Source organism: Ovis canadensis, chromosome 11 (genome assembly GCF_042477335.2).
Source record: "Ovis canadensis isolate MfBH-ARS-UI-01 breed Bighorn chromosome 11, ARS-UI_OviCan_v2, whole genome shotgun sequence".
In the NCBI taxonomy this organism is placed as follows: domain Eukaryota; kingdom Metazoa; phylum Chordata; class Mammalia; order Artiodactyla; family Bovidae; genus Ovis; species Ovis canadensis.
In genome coordinates this window covers 50773631-50799976 of record NC_091255.1, presented here as the reverse complement: position 1 = coordinate 50799976, position 26346 = coordinate 50773631, and the positions used below count along the sequence as shown (strand labels likewise).

Here is a 26346-nt window from a genome sequence, read left to right as displayed (position 1 = left end):
CCCCAGTGTTTGTAGCAGCACTATTTACAATAGCCAGGACATGGAAGCAACCCTAGATGTCCATAAGCATTTGGACGGATAAAGAAGCTGTGGTTTGTACACAAGTACATACATATATATGTGAATGCACTGGACTCACCCAGAAAAAAGAATGCATCTGAGTCAATTCTAGTGAGGTCGATAAATCTAGAGCCTGTTATACAGAATGAAGAAAGTCAGAGAAAAACAAGTTTTGTATATTAACATGAATATAATTTCATATACATGGAATCTAGAAAAACAGTACTGATGAACCTATTTGCAGGGCAGACATACAGAACAGACTTTGGACACAGCGGGGGAAGGGGAGAGTGGGATGAACTGAGAGAGTGGCATTGCCATACATCCTTTACCACGTGTAAAGTAGATAGCAAGGGGGCAACTGCTGTATGGGCACAGGGAACTGAGTCTGGAGCTCTGCGACAGCCGAGAGGGGTGGGTGCCCTTTCAGAAGGCAAGACCCCGTAGGAAGGAGAGAGAATGTGGATTCTCTACCCCTTCTTGATGACTGAGGGGCAGGGGCAGGAGACTGGACGGCAGTGGTGGTCTGAGCCCCATGCCCCAGAAAGCTAGGGCTGTGTGCCCTGCCTGCTGTGGGGCCCAGGCGATTGAACCGGCTCTCCCCGTGTATGTCCCCCTCTGCCAGAGTCCCTCACGTTCGACATGGAGCTGACCTCGGAGTGCGCTACCTCCCCCATGTGAGGAGCCGAGGACGGAGGCTGCAGAGAGATGACGGATGCGCCAACCCATGTCCCACCAGCCCTTACACAGCCCAAGCCCAGATCAACTCAGCTCCCAGCTTTGCGGTTCCAGATTTTTTTTTTTTTTCATCTCTCACTTTAGCTATCTGTCAGCAATCTGGGCACTTTTTAAAAATAGAGAAATGAGTGAATGTGGGTGATATCCTTTTATCTACATGCAAATAAGAATACGCACTCCTTGGCTGTGATCAGGGGATGTGGAAGGGGCGGTGAGAGGGAGAAAGAGGAAACATCTTTTTTTGTCCTCCTCCCCCGCCCCCGGCCCCCTCTCAGCAGCTTGTTGTCGTTGTGAGTCAAGTGCCTCCTGGTGCCAGCTGCATCCTTCTGCCTATTCTATAAGCTGATGCCACGGGCTGCCTGTCGCTGCATCCTCCCGGCACCACACTTTCAACCTTGCTAACGTCCAGATAGATGCTAGGACTTTCAAAGCCCCTAGGTTTCTTTTTAATCTTAAGTAATTTTTTTTTAAGGGCAAAAGACACTGACTGTTTTGGCATAGCTTCCTCTGTATTTAAGAAAGTTAATTTCCTCCTTGGTGCTTCAGATATTCAGCTTTCTTCAGGCCGATAATTTATATAATCCCTGACATGAATTTTAGATCCAACCCTTAAAAGATATCTTCTGAAGATGCCTTTGGTTTGAAATAGGAAGGTTGAAGGAGACCCTAAATATTTTAGACTTTTTTTTTTAAATAAAGTTTTTATTTTCCCCTTTAGCATGTTGGCCTGTTTGTAGGTAAGGCTGGGCAGAGGGGCACGTACAACCTGATCTCTCTTTCTCCCTGGGCTTCTCCTGTTGCCAGGTTTGGGGGCTGTCTTAGAAGGAACGGGACAATTCTTCCTTTTCCCATTGACCTGAGCCCCTCTACTGGGTGGCTCCTTCCAGTGTCTAAAGATCCCTTATCCTGTTTGCTTTACGCACCTGGTCTTGGGACCTTTTCGGATAAGAGGGAGACACTTACAGGTTGAACGTGAGTCAGACTACAGACCCCCAGGCAAGGGTCTAGTTGAGCTCAGGGAATATGGTTCTTATCCCAGTTTCTTGGAGATTTCCTGCTGCACCTGTAGTCGCTTCTTCAGTCTGTCAAGCCAGGGGCAAAGGCTTAGTGATAAGCTCGGGGTCCGTCAGTTGTGTGAGGGAATGTACACTCCCACCTCCCCCAGCACTGGTGACTGTCTCCTCCCCGTAGGGGCCCCGCAATTAGGCAGAGCAACTGCATGTACTGTGCATCTCAGAACACAGGTAGCATGTGGGATGGTCTCTGATACAGGGTCTCTCAGACCAAGAAGCACGGCTAGATTGGGTCGGCTACAGCCACCTTGTCTCAGTTGACCAGAGTTTCTAGGGATGCTGTGCGTTACACCCAAATTCGCCAATTTTTGAAGGGGATAAGACCTTCTCTCCAAGACAAACAGGGGTTGACAGGTAATGCAGAGAGATTCTCCTCCAACTCTCTAGATGGAAATAAACTTAACATGAGGGACCTGGGGCAAGAACCCTGGCTTTGCTGGAGCAGAAATCGTAAAATCCGTGGCTCTTAGGTCATGTGAGTATCTGGTTTTAACCTTGATATTAGCAAAAGCCCTGAGAGGAGCTGAGACCCTCCCTTAAAGAACCCCATCCTCCAAGACCTGCCTGCATTCTCTCTGCCAGCCCCCTGTCCAGCCAAGGGATTCCCAAGGATGCCTAACCTACCCACAGGGTGGTTTGTGAGATGCTCTCCTAGCCACTGCATTCAAATTCCAATGTATACTTACTTAATAGTGTAAAAATTTATATTATTATGTTGTGGGTTTGTTTTTTTTTTTTTTTTTTGTATATTGCTGTATCTACTTTAACTTTCAGAAATAAAAGTTATATAGCAACCCTCCCATAGCATGGCAGTTCTGTGTCTGGCTGGGGGCTGGGTGGGGAGGGGAGCCCCTCTTCCCCTGCTTCAGTTCTGAGGGGCCTCATAGGCTGAGCATGGGTCTTGCAAGATGGTGGCTACCCCATTCCTGAGCTGGTGGTCTTAACTTCTCATGCTGGAGCTGATGGGGCCCACCTCTGGAGCACGGAGCATCTCCCCCACACCCCATCTTACATTAGCTACAGCCTCTAGCTCAGGGGTACCTGGGGGAGCCAGGGGTCCTACTCCTGGTGCACAAAGGCTGCAGAGTGAGGCCTCCTGTCTCCCCCTTCCTACCTCCCTCCTCTCCGCGCACGCCCTCCCTCCCTTCCGGGGCCTTCACAAGCCGTGGTGTCCTGTCTGGGGTCAGATAAGCCACCTCAAGGGGTTGGGGGGCAGACACTCCCACCCCCTAGGCCTCTTCTTCCACAGTTGGTTCCATTATCACTTTCTCTTCAGTTCGCTCCATGGGGACGATCGTCAGCACTCAACGGGCCTCGGCTATGGGCCCCGGGCCGTGGGCGGTGATAACTCACAGACGGAGGCGGCCACTGGCCTGGCTCCCCCGCCCCCGGCGCCGAGCACCATGGAGACGAGCGGGTGCGGGAGATACGCGCCGCCTCCCCCGGTAGAGATGCGGCTGCAGATTAGATGCGGTCCGCTGCCTCCCCTCCCGCCCACCCCCGCCAGCCCCGCGCCAGGTTCCTGCGCCTCTCCGGGTGGGCTGCGAGCCCCTCTTCCCTTGCTTTAAGTCCCGTAGAAACCTTGTCGTAGGCCCTTGCTCCCCCGCCGCCAGGCCCTGGCGACAGTCCCTGGACTCTCAGTGCCAATGGAACCAAATGGGGAGACCGTCCCAGCCTCAAATCAACCGCTTGAAAAAGCAGTGGCAGGGGAATGGTGCCACCTGCTGGTCTCTGGGAAGGGACCCGGGGAGGAGGGACTGCGGGGAGGCTCCTGCAGCGCTCCCCGCTCTCCATTGTCCATCCAGCGGGGTTGCCGGCCGGCCGGGTTGAGAATGGTGGGCCCCGGCCTTCAGCTGCCACCCTCCAGACTGCTTATAGCAGCGGCTGATAAGGGCAGCAGGCGGGGACCAGAGTTCTCCCCTGCTCCCGCTCCCAGTAATTGCTGTCCTGGCTTTCCCCAACACCTCAAGTTCTTTAGTCTCCTGAGAGACACTGCAAGTATTGGGGCTGGGAAGGGGGGTGGAGTGTGGCGCCCTTAAAAACCACAGAAAAGGGAGCAGGCCTGTAGCTTTAGGCTACAAGTTACAGCGCCAGCTATGCAGAAGGAAAGGAGCGAGAGGACTCCAGCTGTCCCCATGACCCAGGAGCCTTACCAGCAAATTTACGAAAAAAAATATTTTATTCAAAAACTGTTTACACAAATGTGTAGCCTATGTACAAAGTACAAAAGAATCCTGCTTCTTGTCTCCACCTTCCTTGAGAGATGTTTCAACTTGGGACCCCTTCCGGGACTCTGGCTGTCAGCTGCCCTGGGGCTGCCTGTGGGCGGCAGCTTCAGAGGGAGGGGCCTTCTCAGACCACAGTCAGTTATCCAACTGCGAAGAAGCCCTATTCCAAGTTCCCCCTCCCAGCAGAGTGGACCGCCATCCGCTTTCACCCCTCTCTCCTCCAGACTCCACAGGCGCACAGCAAGTCGCTGGTGCTGCCCCTTGCTGCAGGTTTTTTCCAGGACAGGGGATCAACCCTGCAAGCCCTGGACCTCTCTCCCCCTCCCCCAACTTCTTCCATAGCGAGCAAGGTTGGAGACAGAGAGGCAAGGAAAGAAGGCTGGGGCCAGATGGAGGAAATGGGATTGGGGTCAGGGAAATGAAGAGCACGAATGTGGGCAGCAGCATTATAGACATGAAGCCGGAGCCCCCTGGCTGGGGACCAAGAGGCCAGGGAACTGCAGGCCCGAGGCAAAAGACCCCTTTCTGCGGTGTTTAGGGACATAACCACAGCCTAGATAAGCTCTCAGTTCACAAAAACTCTGGAGTCCCTATTCATAAGATAAGGTATAAAATATCACTCATCATCTCCCTCCTGAGGGGAAGAATCAAAAGACCAACACTGTACCAGAGCAGATCCACACACACAATTGAGAGGCGAAGCTGCTAACTCAGGAATAAAACTTGAGCTTAGAGAAATTACCTGTCTCCTTTCCCTTCGCGAATAATTCCATTCAAACAGCTGCTGAGCAGACTAAGGCTCTGGCAGGAATAGGTCTGCCTGCCTGGCGTACCTGCGACCACAGAGGCGGCTTGGTCTCTCCCACACAGACAGGCCCAGTGAGCTCTCGGAATACCTTCATCTGCAGAAGAACAAGGCGGCCGCACACCTAGGACTGCGGAGGCGAAGTGGGCACACCTCGTACACAAATGCGCGTGCACGTCTACACGTGTACGTGGGCTGCCTGCAAAGGCATCAGTATGCACAGAGATACAAACACAAAATCACAATGAATAGGACCCTGCACACTGGGGATTGTTCCCACAGAGGAGTGCAGTGTTCGAACAAACATTCAGGAGAGCGAGCCTCTGGCAGGAGTAAAGAGACCAGCGGGCGGGGGTAGAGAGGGGTCCAGACTGTCCATTGGGCGGCGGAGGAGTTCTTCCACGTGCCGGGCCACATCCATGGTCTCGTCCAGGTCAAATTCTCCATCCTGGTCGAGCACCGGGTCAGGGCTGGGAGGGGAAGAGGGGTATCAGAGGGAGCTGGCCTGCTGCAGAGCCTCAGGCTCCTGGGGGACAGCGCCCAGCCTGATCCCCATTCAGTCTCATGGGAACAGGACCTGCTCTGGCTAGACGCCCGCACCGCCAAGCTGAATCAGTCAGTCACTGGTTTGTTGGAAGACACCCCGGTTCTAGTCTCATCTCTCACAAGCTCATCGAGTGATCTCAGGGAATTCATTTCCCCTGTCCCTGCCCTCCTCTGTAAAACAAGGTGGTTGGGTGAAGGAGCTCTGCCCGTGAGGTCTCAGGCACCAGACACTGAGCACCTATGAAGACCTGGGCCTTTCAACCACGTTATGACAATCCCCACAGCCACTGGTAAGGTGGGTATTTACTCCACTTTCTAGAGGAAGAAACTGAGCCTTGACCATGTTAGGAAGCTTGTTCAGAGCCACCTGGAAGGCAGGTGGAATAAGGACTGGAATTCCAGTTTTTGTGACTCCCAAGCCTGTGGTCATCCCATGGCAGCAGGCTACCTCTGGCTCAAAAGAGAATGAATCCCCTTCTCTGGAAACTTCAGAGAGGAGCCATATGTCTTGTTCCCACACGACTCCTAAGAACCACCAACCACCCAGAGATACTCTGTATCAAACCCTGACAACACCCTCACCTGTGCTAAATGCGTTACCTGCAGTCTCTTGCTTGAGCCTGACCCCAGGCCCATATGGCAGGTATTCTTGCCTCCATTTTACAGATAAGGAAACTGAGCATCAGAGAGGCTCAATCATTTTCCCAAGGTCACACAGCTAGTCAGCGCCAGAGCAAGGGCCCTGCTACATGTAGTTTCACAACGCTCTATGCTCCTGGTTGGCTGATCTCATCCACCCTGCACCTGGGCATATGCCCAAGCCCACCTGGCCTGGGTGGTCTCAGACGGAGAGGAGCTCTGGTGTCCTTGCCCATTAGCCCTCTGGGCACCCAGCCTGAGGCCGGGTGCCCAATTCCTCCCCCCGGAGCTGCATGAGAACACAACCTACTTCTGTGGGTACATGTTATAGTGAGGCTGGGGGCACACGGCTGGGGAGGGAGCCTGGTCCATGTAGGTGGCGCTGCTTCCAGCAGAGTCTGCAGAGGCGCTCACAAACCTGTGGGAGGAAGCGGAGCCTCAGCGGGGAGGGGCTCGGGGGCACCTTCGTGTCTTTCTCAGGTGTGGAAGGACAACGGGCCCACTGAGCCTAGGGCTCCGAGTGCAGGGGCGGGGCCCTGGGTACCCGCCCCTTGTGACCACGCCCAGTTCCCCTCCCCAGGGCTGGGCCAGGTGGGATGGGGGAGGGAACAGGAGGGGAGGCGGTGGGGGGTGAGGAAAGCCTGGTGGAGGCTCGGGGAGAAAAGAGGCCGCAGGAGACCAGAGCTGGACCCGGACACTTACTCAGGGACCACTTGTTTGATCTGCGGCTTCACGTATCCGTCCACTGCTTTAGCTGCCGGGGGTCGGGGTGGGCGGGGTGGGGGGGGGGCCGGGGGGATGGTGATGAGAACCAAAGTCACTGGGAGCTCCCAGGGGAGTAGACACCCCCCTATGCAGTCGGCCCCGCCTCCCCACTCCCCACAATGCCATGGGGCTCATCAGGGATAAGATTTCCCACAGACTCCCATTAAACACCTGCTGATAGTCACCAGGTGACCCCCCAGACCCCTGATTTCAGTCTCATTCCATCTGCCGCTTCCTCTGCTGGCCCTTGGCTTCCTCTCTCCCTGTCCCCACCCCTGCCAAGGAAACAGAGTCCACACCGAGGAACAAACCCAACCAATGGAGTGGGGCCAGGTTGAAGAGAAAAAAACCTGTCCATTTTGCTCCCTACCCTCAACTGTGAGGGCAGATTTGAGGGTGGAGAGGGGTGAGGGCAGTTGATTAAAATGGGAGCCCTGCATTATCTGTGGGTCTGCGTGATCCTGCTCCTCCCCCTACACTGCAGCCGCCTCCTCCTCCAAGGGCACAGAAGGGAGTCCACTAAGGGTTTTGCTTTGCAGGGAAGAAAGCTAGGTCGGGGTTTCTGCTTTCCAAGCAACAGGCCCATGACCTGCTCATCAACAAGCCTCTTCAGTGGTGAGCCCTGAAATCCCCGCCGCGTGCCTTGTGCCATCCCTCGGACCAACACTCACAGGGGAAATGGCCCCTGGGCTCTTTCTGGGGTGTACCCACTGCTTAGCCCCGGGAGTGTGTTGGGAGGTGTGTTGGATAGACGCACCAAGCACAGGAGTGTAGTACTTGGAGAAGACCTCATCCTTGGGCCGGTCGGGAAACACGTAGATGAGATAGTTCAGGTCCCCCAACCGGTCGGCCAGGGATCGGATGGAGAAATCCCGTGTGGTGAATGGCTTCAGATTCCACAGGTTACGGTCAGCTGTGAAAAGGCCAAGCTTATTTTCACAACCCACCGCCCTCAGGAGGAGGATTGGAGCTGTAGGGCTGGGGGCCAGGCTTGTAGAGACATCCAGGTAAAAGCCTGCACTGCAACCCCACCCCTTTTCTCGGCACAGGGCAAGGAAGTGACCACGGGCGAGCAGATACCAACAAGTCTGGGTCAGGACAAAGAAGGACTCGCTCAGCAGTTCTGGAGGCTGTTGGGGGTAGTGATGTTAGGTTCTCCCAAGAGGAAAACAATAGAAAGGGACTGGGTTTTTGAGCAACACTCCACCCACCCTCAAAACTCAGTTCCCATCTTTCCCAGCTGACCCCTTCTGAGAATACAGGCCTGATGGAGAATGGGAATGAGGAAATGAGAAAGAAAGCCACTGGGGCGGGAGTGTGGGCAATGCAAGGAACTCACGAGAGTCAAACTTCCAGGCAATGGTGATGCCCCCAATTTCTGAGTCGCTAAAGCGCAACAAGAAGGTACCGTCGGGCTTGTTGATGAGCAGGTCATGGGCCTGTTGCTTGTTCACAAAACCTAGGATGGCCCTGGGTGCACGGAGCACACAGAGTCACTGCTGGGCCACCACCACTGTCCCCTGAGCCCCTGACCTCCCACTCGCCGTGCCTCACCCGTCATTCCAGTGGGGCTTGTGATGTTTCTTCAGCACCTCCATGACCCCGTCGAACCACTGCCAGAAGGTGTAGTTCCAGCCGGGCAAGTTCTCCTGAGAGTGCCCAGGAAAGCCCGGGTTAGGGCTTGTGTCCCATCATCACAGGTGGTCCAGGGAACACTTGGTGCCCCCATGTCCTCACCCAGTGCCTGTGTGCCAAGTCGCCTCAATTGTGTCCAGCTGTTTGTGACCCTATGGACTGTAGCCCACCAGCCTCCTGTCCGTGGGATTTTCCAGGCAAGAAGAGTGGAGTGGGTTGCCATGCCCTCCTCCAGGGCATCTTCCCGACCCAGGGATCGAACCCACGACTCTTTTGTCTCCCACATTGGCAGGCGGGTTCTTTACCACCAGTGCCACCTGGGAAGCCCATCCTCTCAGACACAGGGATCTGGGACAATCCCATGGAGGGGGTCAAAGGTGCAAGGAATTGTCCAAGCTGGATGAGACCTCCAATGTCATTCCTGCCCAACCCCTTCATTCTACAGATGGGAACAGTGCAATGCAGCGAAGGGAAGGGGCCTGGCAAATGAGTTAACATGTTGAGGACCAGAGCCCGCGGACCCTGACTTCCAGCTCCGGGTTCTTTCCAAAGTCCTGCCTCGGGTCTCATGGCTGTCTGCACTCCTTGGGGTACCAGCCCCCATCTCTCCTGGTTGTAGGAGAAGGGTCTGTGGGTGGAGGGGGGCCACGGACCAGGTGCCTGTCTGTGAGGTTAGGGAGGGGTGGAGGTAGTCCCAGGCAGGCAGCAGGCAACGCGTCCCTCACCCGGTTGAACTGGGACCAGGACACAGACATGCCGTTGTAGTCCTCGAGGTGGCTGCTGCTGTTGTTGAACAGCTTCTGCGCCAGAAACAACAGGTTCTCCTTGGTCAGGCCCCGGTTGCTCTGCACCTCGGCCTTGAATTTCATGTTGAGCGCCTCGCACAGCTGCGGCCACAGGACTTTGTCAGGCACCGCAAACGGCACCCTGCCCTGAGAGGGAGAGAAGAAAAGGGAAAAGATCGAGGGAGTAGGAGATATTTACACACGCACATACACACACAGATATCAAGAGGCAGAGGGGAGTGAGAAAGATCCAGGAAAGGAGACAAAAGCACAATGGAAAGAAAGAGGGGGCAGGGGCAGAGGGACGGGTATATAGGGGTAGAGACCCAGATCTCTGGGAGCAGAGATCAGGGACCAGATTCCAAGCACCAAGCTCACAGACCTAGGAGACCCGAGTCCCGTGACCCGGAGCCCAGACAGAGCTGAGCTTGTGCTGAGGGCAGGGTGCTTGCACCAGCTGCCCCCTGACCACTGGTTTGGCCCAAGGGTGGGAGAAGACCACTCAGCAGGAGCCCTGGGGTTGGGGCTGACTCTGGGAACCTCTGAGGGGCTGGGGGCTGAAGTGGAGGTCCTGCAGGGACTCACCGGCTCAGCAAAGGCATTGTCCCACAGCACAGTGGCGGTAGCATTGTGGTCCTGGCTGCCGTGAACGATGACAACCACGGGAAGGGACAGGGTCTACGGGAATCCAGGGAATGACGGATGAGGGCCTATGACCCTGGTCTTGCCCTCCACTTGGGGGAGGCACCCGACCTCCATTCCTCAAGCCCCTTCCAGCAAAACCAAAGCAGAAATAAACAAAAAACACAGCCCATTTCTTTTTGGCCACTGCCTCAATCCTGTGGGTGGGTGCCAGATTGCTGTGCTGTGCCCAGTCACTCTGATGTGTCCTACTCTTTGGGACCCCATGAACTCTAGCCCACCAGGCTCCTCTGTCCATGGTGATTCTCCAGGTAAGAATACTGGAGTGGGTTAACCCACAGGGGATCTTCCCAACCTAGGGATCGAACCCAGGTCTCCCACATTGCAGGCGGATTCTTTACCATCTGAGCCACCAAGGAAGCCCAGGTGCCAGATTACAATCTAGCAAATAAGCACCAGCAGAGTGAAATTAGGTTTTCTGAGAGCATCATGGGGTAACTGGACTGAGCGTATGCAAGGATTCCAGTCTCTGGCTTTCCCAAGTCAGCTGGGTGGCCTGCAGGGGACAGGGGAGCCAGGCCTCACCTTCACCTGGAACACAAGCTCATTGCTGCCAACACTGAATTGAGACTCAAACAGGACCGTGAACTTCTCTTCCGTCACAGACTCTGCGCCTCGCCGGTCAGCTCGCTTGATCCTCTTGAGGGACTGCCGGGCGGGAGATTAGAAGGGGACGAAGAGAACGCAGCAGGTTACAAAGACCCAGGACTCAGCTCCGGGCAGACCTCCCACCTCGGGCCGGGCCCCATCCTCACCATGTTCCTGAAGTGGGCGCTGAGGGTGCCTGTGGCCTGGTGGTACTCCATCACACAGCAGTTGTTCAGGATCTCCCCGCTGCACTCACTGCCAAGCAGAGGGGAGCCCATCTCCACTGGGCCCTGGCCCGGAGCACTGTCCTGTATGCACCCTGGGCCCCAGCTTCTCCTGAAGGCCCCACAGCAGCCCCTGCCCCCTCCCCTAGGAGCGTTCCTCTGGGCTGACTTTTCTCATCAACCTGAGAGCATCCGAGCAAAGCCCCAAGGGTGGGGCCAACGTTAAAATTCCTTGGGCGTCAAGATTGACATGGGGGCCTTTGGCAGCTTTTTGCCCACTTGACATAAAAATCATGACCTCACCCTAACAAGATCCCTGCCATCAACCCCTGCCCTGGCCTCAGTGGGCTCCTCTCCCCTCATTCAGAACAAGCAAGCCCATAGTATCTTGTATGTTTGCTGAACATGCAAGCTCAGTGCTGCCTGGGGACTCCTGTACTTACCTTCCTGTTACTTTTTTTTTTAAGTAATGCATTTTACACTTTGTTATTTTTTAAATTTTTTAAAAAGTTCTGGCTGTACCCCGAGGCATACAGGACCTTAGTTCCCCAACCGGGGATCTAACCCATACCCCCTGCATTGGAAGGTGGAGTCTTAACCAGTGGACCACCAGGCAAGTCCCCCTGTTGCATTCTTGACTTTCTCATTCAGGTCTCCACTCAAATAGATCCTCAGAAAGGCCCTCCTTGGCCATCCATGTGCTGTTGCGACATCTATCCAGGCGCTTTGATATTGCTTGGTTTTAATTTTCTGTCTAGACTCTATTGACTTTTGACGCTGCCTGATTTTTAAGAGTATATGACTGTCTTGTTCCCAGCCCAAAGGCAGGCTCTAAGAGAGTGAGAACTCTTCGTCATCTTCGTCATCCCAGCCCCAGAGCACACAGTGGGCCTCAGTACTCAGGACCCAGTCTCTCCCCTCACTCATTCCCGCCCTCCTTCATTCATTCCCACGCCCTTCACGGGTGGCCTGGCCTAATCCCAGGACCTCACCCCTGGGTTCTCCATCCACCACGCCCATTGTCTGCTCCTCCTTGAGACGGGCCCATGTTCTCTCCGCCCGAACGTCTGCCCTTTCCACACCCGTTCATCATCTCCTCCTAGTCATCCTGCAGCCTTGAAACTAGCTGTCATTCTGTCCCGCCCCCTCCATGACCCACTTTCATGGTGCCCCAGTCATCTCTCTTGTCATGTGCCAGCAAGTAATCAATTCTCATGTCTGCTGTCTGCTAGCCTAAAGGTTGGGCCGTGATGGAGCCTGTCAGTGTGGATCACAGCAGTGTGCCAGCACTCAGCACAGGTCCTGGGACACCCTAATAGTGAAATCCTTGTTGATTTACTCTGTGGGCGAGGAGGACCCCCAGACAGACAGAGTGAGCTGGAGAGACATGGGACCACCTCGCAACGCAAGACAAAGAGTGGGAGGCCCTGTGTGTCCTTGTCACCTGGGGCGCCAGCTACAGAGCAGATGAAGGAGCGGGCAACGTACTTGCGGGTGTTCTCGTTCTTGAGCAGGGACTTGGCCTGCTGCTCGCTGATGATGGTGGCCTTCACCTGGGGCGGGTTCATGTGCACGTTCAGCTTCCCGCCCACCAGCAGGCGCACGGTGGCCGCGAACTTGGTCTGGGTCTTCAGGACCTGAGGGGGCTGCTTCTCGATGATGAATGTACTGCGGGGACAGGAGAGACTTCAGGGGACAGGACTCTGGCCCCACCTTCCACTTGGGGAGGCTGCCTTGCACCAGGCTGAGCAGGTGAAGGGAGGGCTTGGGGCACAGTCCACCCTCCCTGGGGGCCACAGTGAGTCAGGGGAGCTGGCAGGAAGGGAGGCAGTGAAAGGAACTCAGCAGCTGAAATGAGTTGCAGGAGACAAACACCTGTATAGTGTCCACAAGAAATACTGGGCGAGGTCAACAGCAAGAAGCCACAGCAACAAGGGATGGAGAGGGATGGGATGAGGGTGTGAGGCAGAAACTGAAGGATTTAAGCCAGAGCTCCCCATCTGCAAAAACCCTGCTGCCCCACCGCCACCCAGAGCAACCAGATGGGAAGGGGCGTGGCCAGGAGTCACCTGGTCACCAGGGCTGAGATGATGTCCGTGATGGTGGCGTTAACCTCAGCCAGCATCTCCTCCACGGGGCCGGGGATGGGCAGCTGCTGGCAGAGGTGCTCGGCTCTGCGGATCTGCTGCCGGTTCTGCCAGATGATCTCCGCCAACTTCTCACACCTGAACGCGAGCCCCGGGGCCCAAGGGAAGGACACTGGCTTCACCCCCGTCCTCCAGGCCAGAAGCTGGCAGGCGCCCAGGCGGAGACCAGGCCCACACCCAGCTCCATCCTCAGGAAAGCCTGGCACCCGAGCCACCTCGCCTGTTCCCTGGGCACAGCAGAGATGCCCTGCCTTCCAGAAACCCAGAGAAACACCCAGGAGGAGCGACGCTGACTGGGGTCCAACCAGCCTGAGTGTCACTTTGCCACCTGGCCCCATCCCAGCATCCAAGCCAGGGATGCCCCTCCAAGGGGAGTAGGCACAGGAAAGGACACCAACGTCAGCATCAAACCAGACCACTGGTGGGATAAGACCCGTGCCCAGACAGAGGGAGCCAGCTGCTCATGCAGACGTGGGCACAAACAGCAGCTGGCAGACCACCCTGAGCCCCTGCTGCCTGCCCCTCCCTGCCCCCCACCCCTGGTACCAGGACTGTAGCACATCCAGGCTGCCCTCGGGGGGGCCTCCGTTCCCCGCCAGCTGCTGCCGCCGCTTCCACTGGATCAGCTCGTCATCCAGGATGATGGTCTGCTGCTTCCGCAGCAGCTGCAGGGTCTTCTGGTGCTTCTCGGCCAGCTCCTGAGGGTCAGGCGGTGGCTCAGCAGGCCCTTCTGGGCTCTCAGAACAGCCCTGCAGGGCCTCCTCCTCCTAGACTGACTCTGCCCCTCAGGTCCCATGAGGAAGAAGGCCCGGGCCTCCTGCCCCACTGGGTCCTGTTCTTCTCCTGGCTCTCTGCCTCCCTCAGGGTCCCCAGGACAGCTCGGGGCGTCACCGCCCCCGGGGAGGGGAGGGACGCTGAGCCCACTCACCACGCGGTACTGCTGCAGCGTCTGGGCCTCGCGCTGCAGCCAGGCCTCCAGGGACACCTGCTTCTGCTGGAGGGCCGTCTCCCGGCTCAGTCGCTCCTGGGGGTTCAGCTGGGCCAGCTGGGCAAACTGAGCTGGAGGAGGGGACAGGACACCATGACCATGACCTCCCCGGTCCAGCCGGGAGCCCATCTGTTCTGGAGGCAAGACCCTCGAGGGGACGTGTCTGACCAGCAGCCGGTCAGGTTCCACAGCAACGGGGCCCAGAGATGAGAAGGCTCTGGTCCCCGTGCCCCGACTCTGAGCTCCCCTCGGGGAGTGGGGAGATGGGAGCCTGGGGACAGCTGAGGAGGAGCCTGCCCTGGCCAAGCCCCTACTTAGCCCTCCTCACCCCACGCGCAGTCTGGCTTGGAGCCACCATGTCTGGTCTGAAGTGAACCCCACCCTTCACCAGGTGGGTGAACTTGGGCAAGTCACCCCCCTCTCCTATGCCTCAGTTTTCCCATCTGTGAAAGGGGAGCATCATGAGACATCTGCCTCAGCGGCTGCTGGGAGGTTAAATGATGAGACAGAAATGCGCAGGAAGCTGCCCGGCACAATTGGCCCCAGAGGGAAGTCAGTCATGGTTAATGGGTCACATGAGGGGATGAAAGGCAGACGGAGCAGCTCCCAGCCCCAACCTCATGGGCACAGCCTCGTCAGGCTCTGACAGGGCTCTGTTCTGTCTCCCAGGCTCAGCAGCCTCTCCTCAGGGAAGGGGGGTTTCTTCAGGGGGTGAAGGTCCCTAACATGCTTATCCAGGTTGGTCACTGTGAGCTCAGCTGACCAACCAGAAGAGAGACACAGAGAGTTGGGGCCACTGGGAACACGAAAGCAGTGAGAGTCTCTCAGGAGAGTGAGGCAGTTTCTCTCCACACCGGCTCTCAGGCAGCTCATCAATGGCAGACTATGTAACCAGGCCTCACTGACTCCTTCTGCAAACAACCTGTGATGAAATACTTAAGACACAGGAAGTAGAGAGGATGATACAAGGAACACCTGTGTATCAAGAAGCCGCTTAAGAAATCAAGCACTTCCATGGTGAAGCACCTGTACCCCTCCCCTGCTGGTAACCCCATCCCTCCCTCCACAGGTAACCACTGTTCCCAGTGCTGGCATCCGACCCTCGCCAATGGCCTTTCTGAACATCTCAGGGGCCTCACTGGGGCTGAGTCTAGAAGACATGAGCATCAGTCACAAGTCTTGGTCAAACTCCTGGCAGGCCTCTGCGGGCCATGTCACAAGGCCGAGACCCTGTCCTATGGACACACAAGGCTGGGACAGACTAAAGCAACTCCATTCAAGAGAACTTAGAAATATGGCTCCATTCTGACTGCAGGGGACTGAGCAGGCAAGGAACAGAGCAGAACAATCTGGACAGCCACTCGGAATCCTGCCACCCACAGGGAGACAGTGATAATCCCAACACTGGGACCTGGCTTCCTTATGCAAGTGACCCACTTAAGTCTCTCCTGGCAAATTGCAGAAGCTTCTGGGAAGGACGCCAGGAGACGTGAGGCAATTGTCTGCTCCACTGGAGGGAGCTGAGACTGCCCTCACACAAACAGATCAGTCATCTGTGTTTCTGATGTGTGCACTTGATAAACGAGACTGAACTGACATTGCAGGATGGGGACAAACCCAACCTCCCAAGTAGGAAACAGAAAACCCAAGAATAGGATCATCCATTCTGTCAGCCAGTCAATGGCCTCGGGTAGAAATAAGAGCCTGAAATCTCCTGTTCCCTAATCTTGGAAAAGGGCTATCCTTTCTTTCACGTCAATCTGGGATGGATTCAGATGTAATGAAGACCTTCTCGAATCATCCCCCCAACTTTTATTCAATGCCTGCTACGACTCAGGCAATGGGCTAATCTCAAGATACAGAAAACACCCATAGGGTAGGGTAGGAGGAAAGCTTAATGGTTAAATTAAAACAGCATCTTTAAAAGTTTAAACAATTAAAAGGAACAACAGAGGAACAAAACCCAAAAAGGGACAAAACAAAATAAATATTAAAATGTGGACCTCAATAGATGGGTATTTAACATTACATTAAATATTAATAACTGAACACCTCAGTTAAAAGCAGAGATCTTCAGAATAAATACAAAAAGACTCAGCTATGTGCTGTCTACATTTCGAATTTTTTAAAGCATGAATGAAAAACTGGAAATAGAACTGCCATATGACCCAGCAATCCCACTGCTGGGCATACACACCGAGGAAACCAGAATTGAAAGAGACATGTGTACCCCAGTGTTCGTCGTAGCACTGTTTACAATATCCAGGACATGGAAGCAACCTAGATGTCCATCGGCAAACAAATGGATAAGAAAGTTGTGGTACATATACACAATGGAATATTACTCAGCTATTAAAAAGAATGCATTTGAATCAGTTCTAATAAGGTGGATGAAACTGGAGCCTATTATGCAGAGTGAAGTAAGTCAGAAAGAAAACCACCAATATAGTATACTAACGAATTTAGAAAGATGGTAACGATGACCTTATACGTGAGACAGCAAAAGAGACACAGATGTATAGAACAGTCTTTTGGACTCTGTGGGAGAAGGCAAGGGTGGGATGATTTGAGAGAATAGCATTGAAACATCTATATTATCATATGTGAAACAGATCACCAGTCCAGGTTCAATGCATGAGACGGTGCTCAGGGCTGGTGCACTGGGATGACCCTGAGGGATGGGATGGGGAAGGAGGTGGGATGGGGAAAGAGGTGGGAGGGGGGTTCAGGACGGGGAACACGTGTACACCCATGGCTGATTCATGTCAATGTATGGCAAAAACCACTACAATATTGTAAAGTAATTAGCCTCCAATTAAAATAAATTAATTAATTTAAAAATAAAAAATAAAAAGCATGAATAAAAATACATTGTGTTAATATAGAATAAAAAGGCTGGAGGTGTTATAGTAATATCTGATAGATCCCAGACAAAGAGTGTTACTAGAGATCAGGAAAGGTATTCCATAATTATTAAGGGGTCAATCAACCAGAAGACATGCTAATTATAAGTAATTATAAATAACTAGCGGAGAAGGCAATGGCACCCCACTCCAGTACTCTTGCCTGGAAAATCCCATGGACGGAGGAGCCTGGTAGGCTGCAGTCCATGGGGTTGCTAAGAGTCGGGCATGACTGAGCGACTTCACTTTCACTTTTCACTTTCATGCACTGGAGAAGGAAGTGGCAACCCACTCCAGTATTCTCGTCTGGAGAATCCCAGGGACAGAGGAGCCTAGTGGGCTGCCGTCTCTGGGGTCGCACAGAGTCGGACACGACTGAAGCGACTTAGCACAGCATAGCATAAATAACTATAAATATATATGCTTCCCTGGTGGCTCAGACAGTAAAGAATCTGCCTGCAATCTGGGAGACCTGGGTTTGATCTGATCTGGTCCAGGATCTGGGAAGATCCCCTGGAGGAGGGCATAGCAATCTACTCCAGTATTCTTGCCTGGAAAATCCCCATGGACAGAGGAGCCTGGTGGGCTACAGTCCATGAGGTCACAAAGAATTGGATATGACTGGGAGGCTAAAAGTGAAAGTGAGCGAATTTGCTCAGTCATGTCCAACTCTTTGCCATCCCATGGACTGTAGCCTACCAGGCTGCTCCATCCGTGGGATTCTCCAGGCAAGAATACTGGAGTGGGTTGCCATTTCCTTCTCCAGGATATCTTCCCCACACAGGGAATCCACCGAGCGACTAAGCATGGCATAAATATATATGCTTCAAATAATAAAGCTTCAAAAAACATAAAATATTTACTTAAGGAATATTTACATAAGTAATCGGAGAATTACACAACACAGTAGATCTTGATACCTCTCTATCTATAGGAGCAATTAGGCAAAAATAAATCAATAAAGATATATATCAGTGGTTCTCAAAGTATGAACCAGGGACCCCCGAGGGTTTCCTAGAACCCTTATAGGAGGTCCACAAGGCCAGAACTATTTTCATAAAATCATAAGACTTTATTTGCCTTTTTTTCTTTTATTCACTTATAAGTATACAGCAGAGTTTTCTAGAGGCTATAAGATATGTGATATTACAACAGCTTGAAAGCCAGATCCAGCTATCTCCGACTAAGCCTAACATTAAAGAGATTTGTAAAAATGTAAAAAACAATGCCACTCTACTCACTAAAGTATGTTTGGAAAACATAGATGTTATCGGTTTCTCGGTTTGTTTGTTTTTTTACTTCATTATGTTAACATTATATACTATGTTAAATACGTTAACATTATTGAATTTATTATTGCTACCTTTAAATGAAACAACTTCAGAACATACATTCTTTTCAAGACCACAAAATACATTCATCAAGATAGAGCACATGCTGGGGCACAGAGCAAGTCTTTATAAACTTAAGAGAGGAGATCATACGCATAAGCTCTCTGACAACAATAGAACTCAGCCATGAAATGAAATCAATAATGACATGACACCTAGAAAAAACTCAAATATTTGGAAATTAAACAATATACGTCTGAGTAGTGTATGGGTGAAATAAATAGAAGAGAAATTAGAAAATATTTCAAATTGAATGATAATGGTATACAGCATAGCCAAGATGAGATGCAGCTAAAGCATTAATGAGAGGGAAATCAATAGCTCTGAATATATACATTAGGAAAAAGAAGGGTCTAAAATCAATGACCTAAGGTTCTACCTTAAGAAGTCAGAAAAATAAGAACAAGGAGAAGGTGGCTTCCTGTTCTCACTTAGATGGGGGTGATACAGCTCTGGGGTCAATTTGAAGTGGAGGAAGATGAGTCATGTTTCAAGGCTCCTCAAAGGGTACCGTAAGGACACTTAGTGGGGTTAATTCCTTCTGGGTTAATTTTTTTCCCCCACACCCTAATCATGGCAGCTACTGGAAAATTATAGACCTCAGAGACAGCAGAGTTTTCCACTGTCGCGTCCTCCTCCCATCTTTACCTCCTATTAGTGAAGCTCAAGAAGGGGCATTCCGGAGTTCCACCTCTCCCCAGCCTGGTTCAACCAGGGGACTCCCAACCTAGGTTTTCCCTCTGATTGGGGAACACTCTGTCCACATTCATTTATTCGTTCACCGAGATACAGAATACTGGTTAATAAAATATAGGGATTTTATGAATATCTCTAGTGAATATCCAGTTCTGCAACTTACAAGAAGCCCAGACCAAACTGCGTGTTCTCTTTGAACATCAGTTTTATTATTTGCAAAACAGGAATAAAGAATACTGGAGTGGGAAGCCATTCCCTTCTCCAGGGAATTTTCCCGACCCAGGAACCGAACCTGGGTCTCCTGCATTGCAGGCAGATTCTTTACCATCTGAGCCACCAGGGAAACCCCACTTAATTCTTAGGGCTATGGTAAAAGTTGTATTGAATAACACAGTCGTACTGAGTAAAGGTTGTATTGAATAAGGGTTTAGCCTGGAGCCTGGCCCACAGCAGGGGCTCCATCACTGGAGCTGTTACTTGGACCAAGCTTTGGGTAAGGCTCTGGGGAGACAGACATGGACCTAGCCCCAACCCTGCAGGAGTTCACAAAGTGGTCTCACTCTGGTCCTCCAGACATGCACTGCCCTCCCACACCAGGCTCACCCTGGATCCTCAGGCTCTCCTGATACTGGATGATGAAATACTCTTGAGTCTGCTGCAGCTTCTTCAGCTCATTCTCTGTGTCCTGTGTGACCAGTCGCAGCTCCTCAAATGTCTGGTTGATCTGAAGGTGTTTCTGGGACATGGCATCAACCAGGATCCCAGCAGAAGAATTACCCTGGAGACATATCAGGGGAGGGGGCAGGCAGCAGTGAGCAGGGTAGTGAGGATGGGAGAAAAACCTCAGGCCTTGGGGAACACCACCAATACTACAGACCCCAGACACCAAATCTAGAATAAGAAGGAAGGGTACTTTGAGTCAGAAGAAGAGTCATTTGCCAAAATAGGGGTGGAGGGGGTAAAGGAGGTGAAACAGGTGACCTGGCAGACTCTGGTAGAAACTTCTGTTGCAGTTCTGACCTCCATCTGAGTACCCCACACAAGGTCCATTTGAGTTCTCTCTGGAGAGACTAGAACCCAACCCATCCCAGGAGTTACCTGAGTTTTCCTACTAAGGATGATGGCCCCTCATTTCAGAGTCATTCACTGATCCCATGCCATGATGTTAGATGCTGGGGACATGATGGGGAACAAAGCCACGTGAACACACATCATCTGTGTCCTCACTAAGACCTCAGGACTGAGGGAAGAGTGTGACCCGCTCATGGGTGGAGTCCTGAAGACCCTCAAGTGAAGGTACAAGGAGGCATCAACAAAGGCTTTGTGGATCCAGCCATTCAGCTAACCTGGTTGGATCTATTCCTTCAACCAAGTGTTCTTTTTTTTAAATTTTACTCACTTATTTATTTTTGGCTGTGCTGGGTCTGTTACTGCTCATGGGCTACTCTCTATTGTGGTGCAAGGGCTTCTCATTGCAGTGGCTTCTCTTGTTGCAGAGCACAAGCTCTAGAGCTCAGTAGTTGTGTCCCATGGGCTTAGGTGCGCCATGGCATGTGGAATCTTCCTGTACCAGGAATCGAACCCATGTCCCCACCATGGGCAGGTAGATTCTTAAGCACTGGACTCCCAGGGCAGTCCTCAACCAAATCTTTAGGGCCTCTCCAGTAAACTGCTCTCAGAATAAAACCCAAACTCCCTTCACAGCCTCCACGGCCCTAGCCAGGAGCCTCTGCCTACCCCACCCCCAGCTCCATTGTTGCCCAACCACACTGGCCACTTTCTGTTCCTTGGATACCAGGGAGTTCCTGCCTCAGGCCCTTTGCATGTTTTGTTCCATTACCCTGGAACATTCTGGCACTAAATCTTCCTGAGGTTGGCACTTCCATTGGCACCTTTTCAGAGTGACCTCTTCTGAAGAGTTACATTAAAATAGGACTGCCCTACTGAACGTGTCATGTTCCTGCATGTTCTTTCTTGTCTGCCTCTCTGCACTAGAAAGTGAGCTCCCTAAGGACCAAGACTTTGCCCGCTTGGTGCACAACAAAATCCTCAAGGCCCAGAACATCAGAGGTGTCCAAGAACAGCTTGATGACTGGAGGACTATTCTTCCCCCAACCATAACAGCACCTGCCTTGTAGGCAGGTATTTCTTAACTGGAACTGGACTCATTCCTATGTTTACAGATAGCTCTGTAATTGCACCAAGTCAAGAATTGTACCAGTTGACCCTTTGTGACCTGGCTTCTGCCCAGTTGGCTCCCTTCTCCCCAGTAGCACTAAACACTTAAAATTCTTCAAATGTCATAAGATGGCTTGTGCCTTCCTGCCCTCATATATACTGTTGCTATTTATTTATTTTGCATTTTCTTTATTTCTATTTTTGGCTGCACCTTGTGGTATGTGGTATCTTAATTCCCCAACCAGGGATCAAACCCATGCCTCCTGCAGTGGAGGGTAAAGCCTTAACCACTGGACGCCCAGGGAAATCCTACTGCTGCTACTTTTCACTAGAAAACTCATTCCACATTCTTCCTCCCTCTTTCCTCATTATAGTCAGGCATCTCTTTCCTCTGGACACCCTTCCCACTACTGGCCAGCCTGCCCCAATCTAAGTTGGGTCCTTTTTCCATACAGGCTGACTTAGCAGCAGAGTCCTAAAGAGTCTATCACAGGCTGAATTCCTTTTAGGTGGAGGCCAGGACTTTATCTGTTTCTCCCACCCTAGTCCAGTGTCAGACGCACAGCAGGACCTCAATAAATGTTTACTGAATGACCTCTCAAATTCTTGATATCAGTGTCCACCGCAAGTAAATAATAACTATGACTTCACTTCAGGCCACTACTCTGTGGCCATTACCTAAGGGATATCATTTAATGAAATTCATTTTGCTTTACTGCGGATAATGTACCATTTGCATCACTGTCCAAGCATATGTCCGAGACCTTTATGATTTCAGAACCTAGGGAACAGGTCCCTGCTCTGCCTCCCTAGGCCTTGCTTCTCTGAGCTTGCCCAGGTTAATTCTTTGGACACAGACCTCCATTTTTCCTCATAGACCCCACCAGAGGCTATTTCTTCTTTTGCCCCTGGCCTCATTTATTCAATGGCAAATCTTTCCCCTAGTGATTTGTAATGCCACCTCTGACATAGATTGAGTTTCCAGATGTGTATGTGTGTTTAGGGCTTCCTCCTCTTCATTTGTATATGTCTGTTCTTTGCTCTGGGCTTCCCAGGTGGCGCAGTGGTAAAGAATCCACCTGCCAAAGCAGGGGACACAAGAGATGTGGGTTTGATCTCTGAGTCGGGAAGATCCCCTGGAGTAGAAAATGGCAACCCGCTCCAGTATTCTTGCCTGGAAAATTCCATAGACAGAGGAGCTTGGCAGGCTACAGTCCACAGGGCTGCAAGAGTCAGACACGACTGAGCGATTAAACACACAGCACACATCCTTTGCCCACATGGTATCTCATTTAATCCTCAAAATAGCCCTATAGGGTAGATACTATGACTACCCTCATTTATAATAGGAAAAAACCAGAGGCTCAGAGAGGTGAGGTAACTTGCTCAAGTCACACAGCTAGTAAATAGTAGAGCGAGGGAGCGGGAGCTTTGTGTGTGGGAGGGGGTGTCAATCTACACCTGCATGTAATACGGCCTCTCACACTTGCCCGTGTAGGTTATTTCTTTGGTGCTCTCTCTTGCCAGTATTTATAAAACAGAGCTGTGTCTGGAGAGGAGAGCAGGTGGGAGGACTTCTCAAAATCTTTCCCCAAACCCACAGGGCACTCACATTGGTGGCTTCTCGGACCAGCCTCTGCTCATTGTACAGAATGTGGCGAATGCAGCGCACCAGCTCCATGGGGCAGCGGTCGTACGTGTTCTGAAAGAATCCAACAGCGGCTGCCAATGGCCACCCTCTGCTCCCACCATGCCCACTGCAGTGCCACCCACTCCTTCCTCTCCTCCAGCCTATGTCTCAGCTTCCACTCGGAAGCCTCAGGAACTGCCACCAGAACCTCTATCTCTCTTTGACTTGATTTTCCCTCCCAGATCTTCACATTTGGTTCTCAGTGCGTTAGAAAGCCACAGGTTACAAAGTATTTCCAATCTGCCATCACCTTTGACTTGTGCATCATAGAAACCCTATGACATAAGCATAAACCATTATCCTCATTTCACAGATGAGAATACTGATATTCAGAGAGATTGAGTACTTGTCCAAGGGCAAACAAGTGAGTGAGCAGATGACTCAAGACTCGGGGCATCTAATGCCAAGGTCAAGGTACTTTCCATTATACTCCTGGCCCTGGGTTCCTATTTTACTTCCCTTCCCACACCCCCCACACCCCAGGTTTCTCCTGTTTCCTGCCCTCTTTGGGATGGACTTTTTATTTCCTTGGCACCCTACTGCTTGTATTCAAGAAGGCTCTCTAAAAATTCAAGTGAGTTCCAATAAACGCTCATCTATGATTACCATCCACATCCCTTTCCTATTTCCACAAAAATTTCCTCTTTCCCCTATACTCCTTCCTTCCACACCCTCACCTTACATTAAACCCTTAATTCAAGGCTCCAGGACAACGCTGCTCCTCTCGCACGCACTTGCCCTAAGAGGGATGTCTGGTTGCCCTACCCCCTCCTTTCTAGAATCTGTCGGTGTTCCTTTCTCTCACAACAGAATTTTGACTCAGGCTACTTCCATCCCTTCTGCCTGATCTACCCAGAGAGTGCTTTCACCCATCCCCCTTCTCTTGGGGACAAACATGCCCCATCTCTTACTTTGTCATAGGGCTAAGGGAATCTGACAGGTCTGATTTAGAAAGAGGGGGTGGGGGAAATTGAAGCACAGATAAGCTCAGGGTCATACAGTGAGTCAGTGGCCAAACCAGGAAAAAACCCAGGGGTTCTGGTGCTGGAAAGAGAAGGCGGACACTGTTTCCCTGCAGATGGCTTGCAGCTCACGCCCACCTGGAGCTGCGTGGCGTAGTGCCCCAGCTTGATCTTCAGTAGGAACCCGTCTTCCCCGACTTGGTGCTCTGCCTTCTTTTGCAACTCCTGCACCAGGCCCTCCAGGAGCTGGGTGGCCTGGGCCCGGTCCTGGGGATTGTCCAGGTCGATGGCATCCCTTAGCGCAAGTCAGGAAAGAGAAATCTGCTATGGTGCCTCCTCGTATGAGGAGGTCAGGTACCAGGAAGGACGGGAAAATCCCAGGCTCCTGCCCACAAGACTTGCTCCCTGCAGCTCCACAGGCATCAGAGTCTAGAAACATCCCCTTTCCCCCCCCCCCAGACTCCCATTTCCCTGTTCCCCTTTCCCTGGGACACCACCCCTTCCACACAGGGAGGGACAGCCAGGATCAGAATCTCCCCAAACCACCAAGAGGAGACGTAAAGGCCAAGGGGCCTGGATGGTTAGGGACCCGCAGAGCAAGGCGCCGGGCAGCGGCACCTACCACGGCTGGCTCTCAATCCACTGCGCCAAGTAATGCCGGACCTCGATGGGGAAGTGCTGCCCGTATAGCACCTGCATCTGGCGCAGGGCATCTCCCTGCAGCTGCTGGGCCTGGATCCAGCCCGCCATGTCCGTTCACCTAGGGCGAGCAGAGAGCTGAGGAGGTGCCTTCTCGGCACAGGCGTGGACTGGGCCTGCCCCCAGCCCTGCCATGCCCACCCATCCCTGGACCGCGGTCAGGCCAGGCCCCTCCCCTCCTACAGACACGCTTTCCTGTGCGGGAAGAAAGACGGTGAGGAGGGGAAGGCCGTCCTTCCCTCCAGCGAGGAACCCGCTGAGGCTTGGGGAGGGGCTCCCGAAAGTCAGGTGCCCTCCCCCTCTTCCTCTCCCCTCGCCCCACCGGGGCTTCCCGGGGTGGGGGTGGGGGGAACAGCTAGAAACTGAAAGAGAAGCTTGATGGCGGAGGCCCTCGGGCCCTCTGGGGAGGACTGCAAACACCCCCTACCCTGCTTCGAACTCCGAGTCTCCGTTTCTGGGAACGCGGGGATATTCCAGCCCAAAGCTAGGGCACCGAAGGTTTCCCCTGGACGGCTCGGCAACCGCTGGCACGTGGCTGGGGTGTTCAGGAGGGAGGGCTGGGGAGACAAGACACTCCCTCTCTCGGGCTGCGCCCCCCGCACCTCGCTGTGCCCCGACGTCTCCCACTGTCCAGTCCGACAGCGCCCCCTGCCCACCGAGGGTGAGGACGGCGCCCACCCTCGGCCTCCTCCCTCCATCCGCGTCCCGCGTCCCTCGTCCACGCGTCGCCGAAACTCCCTCTGGGTCCCGGGGACCGTCCCCGGCGCCCCTCGGGCTGTCGGGCTCCGGGGCCTGCGGGGCGAGGACCCGGGCAGCAGCAGCAGCAGCAGCAGCAGCAGCAGCAGCAGCGGCAGCGGGGTGCCCCCTCCGGGCGGCGTCGCCGGGGACGCGCTGCCGGGGCCACCCACCTGGTCGTGCCGGGCGGTCCGGCGACGGGGCCGGCGCTCGCTCCCGGCCGGGGCTCCTGGCGGCGGCGGCGGCGGCGGCTGTTACTACAGGAAGGAGCCGAGAGCAGCGATTTCCTCCTCAAAGGTCAGCTGCCTCTGACAGACCATACACAGCGCGCGAGCTCTTGCCAGCACCCCTCCCAGGCTCGGTCGCTCTCTCCCCGCCTCCGCCCTCGGTGGCTGGCTCCCCGGCGAGTGCACGGCGGCGAGGCGGGGCGGCGCCGAGCGCCGGGGGCTGCTCCGACGGCGGGGTCCCCCGGGAGTCCCAGCCGGCCCTCGCCGGCGACCCCGCGGAGCTGCCGCAGACCGTGCTGGGCAAGAGGGGCGGGAGTGGCTGGAGGCTGGGAGTGGGAGGGCTGGGAAATCCCGGGCTCTGGAAACCCCAGCGCGGGGCCTCAGTTTTCTCATCTGTCAAAAGGGAGGAGGAAAGAGTTGGAGCAGCTGGAGATGCGGGCGTTTGTCATCTTCTGAGCCTCTAGATTTAAGAAGTCTAATGTGTGTATGTGTGTGTGTGTGCGTGCGCGTGTGGGTTGGGGACACAGCTTTTGTGATCTCAGAGGCAAAGCCGTATTGAGGGGAAGGGCTGGGGATTCCAGAGATTGCCAGCTCACTTAGAGGCCCCCCTGCCCTGCCCCTCCTTCCACGACTTTTCTGTGCACTCCCCTGTGCAGCAGAAACAGGAAAGAACCCTGGCAGTAAAATGTTTCAAGCCCTGGAAATTTTGCAGATGAGAAATGGAGTCCAGAGGGGTGAGGGGGCCTTGCCTAGGGTCCCACAGTGGGCACAGGGCCAAGTCCACAAATCATGGTCCATAGAGGATCCTACCTCTCCGTTCACCCCCAGCCTGGTCACATCTGAGGCTGGTCCTATCTTCAGAAAGTCCAGAGAGAGGTGACGCGAATGCTCACAAGGTCACCACTGCCTACAGGCCTTGCCGGAACAGGCAGCACCTTCTCC

At 53.4% G+C, this 26346-nt stretch overlaps 2 protein-coding genes across 5 annotated transcripts in view; one reads left to right on the top strand and one right to left on the bottom strand.

Moving 5' to 3' along the window:
- Positions 1-2675, top strand: part of STAT3 (signal transducer and activator of transcription 3) — a 75077-nt gene extending 72402 nt beyond the window's left edge. For all 4 annotated transcript variants that reach the window (XM_069603788.1, XM_069603786.1, XM_069603787.1 and 1 more), the window contains exon 24: positions 686-2675. Coding sequence is in view for 2 of the 4 variants with exons in the window: in XM_069603786.1 (XP_069459887.1) it covers positions 686-741 (56 nt within the window). In the remaining 2 variants the exon portion in view is untranslated. The remainder of the gene's footprint in view (positions 1-685) is intronic.
- A 1356-nt stretch (positions 2676-4031) lies between these two features.
- Positions 4032-25942, bottom strand: LOC138447591 (signal transducer and activator of transcription 5A). The gene is made up of 20 exons (XM_069603769.1): positions 25351-25942; positions 24870-24999; positions 24366-24503; positions 23882-24038; positions 22704-22793; positions 19517-19691; positions 13864-13994; positions 13482-13633; positions 12858-13013; positions 12277-12456; positions 10732-10819; positions 10502-10624; positions 9860-9952; positions 9215-9421; positions 8409-8503; positions 8194-8324; positions 7612-7767; positions 6792-6843; positions 6400-6507; positions 4032-5374 (listed from the first exon to the last, which is right to left on the bottom strand). Exons 3-20 carry the CDS (start codon positions 24491-24493, stop codon positions 5212-5214), a joined length of 2385 nt encoding a protein of 794 aa, XP_069459870.1. The 5' UTR covers positions 24494-24503; positions 24870-24999; positions 25351-25942; the 3' UTR covers positions 4032-5211.
- Between the last annotated feature and the right edge of the window lie 404 nt (positions 25943-26346).

Excerpts from the sequence above, each read along its gene's own strand:
- LOC138447591 (XM_069603769.1), bottom strand. The coding sequence starts at position 24,493 with ATGGCGGGCTGGATCCAGGCCCAGCAGCTGCAGGGAGATGCCCTGCGC. Across the intron at positions 9,953-10,501 it reads AGCTTGTGTTCCAGGTGAAG|ACCCTGTCCCTTCCCGTGGT; the intron begins GTGAGGCCTGGC and ends GGATTCCCGTAG. Across the intron at positions 8,504-9,214 it reads CCTGGTCCCAGTTCAACCGG|GAGAACTTGCCCGGCTGGAA; the intron begins GTGAGGGACGCG and ends GGGCACTCTCAG.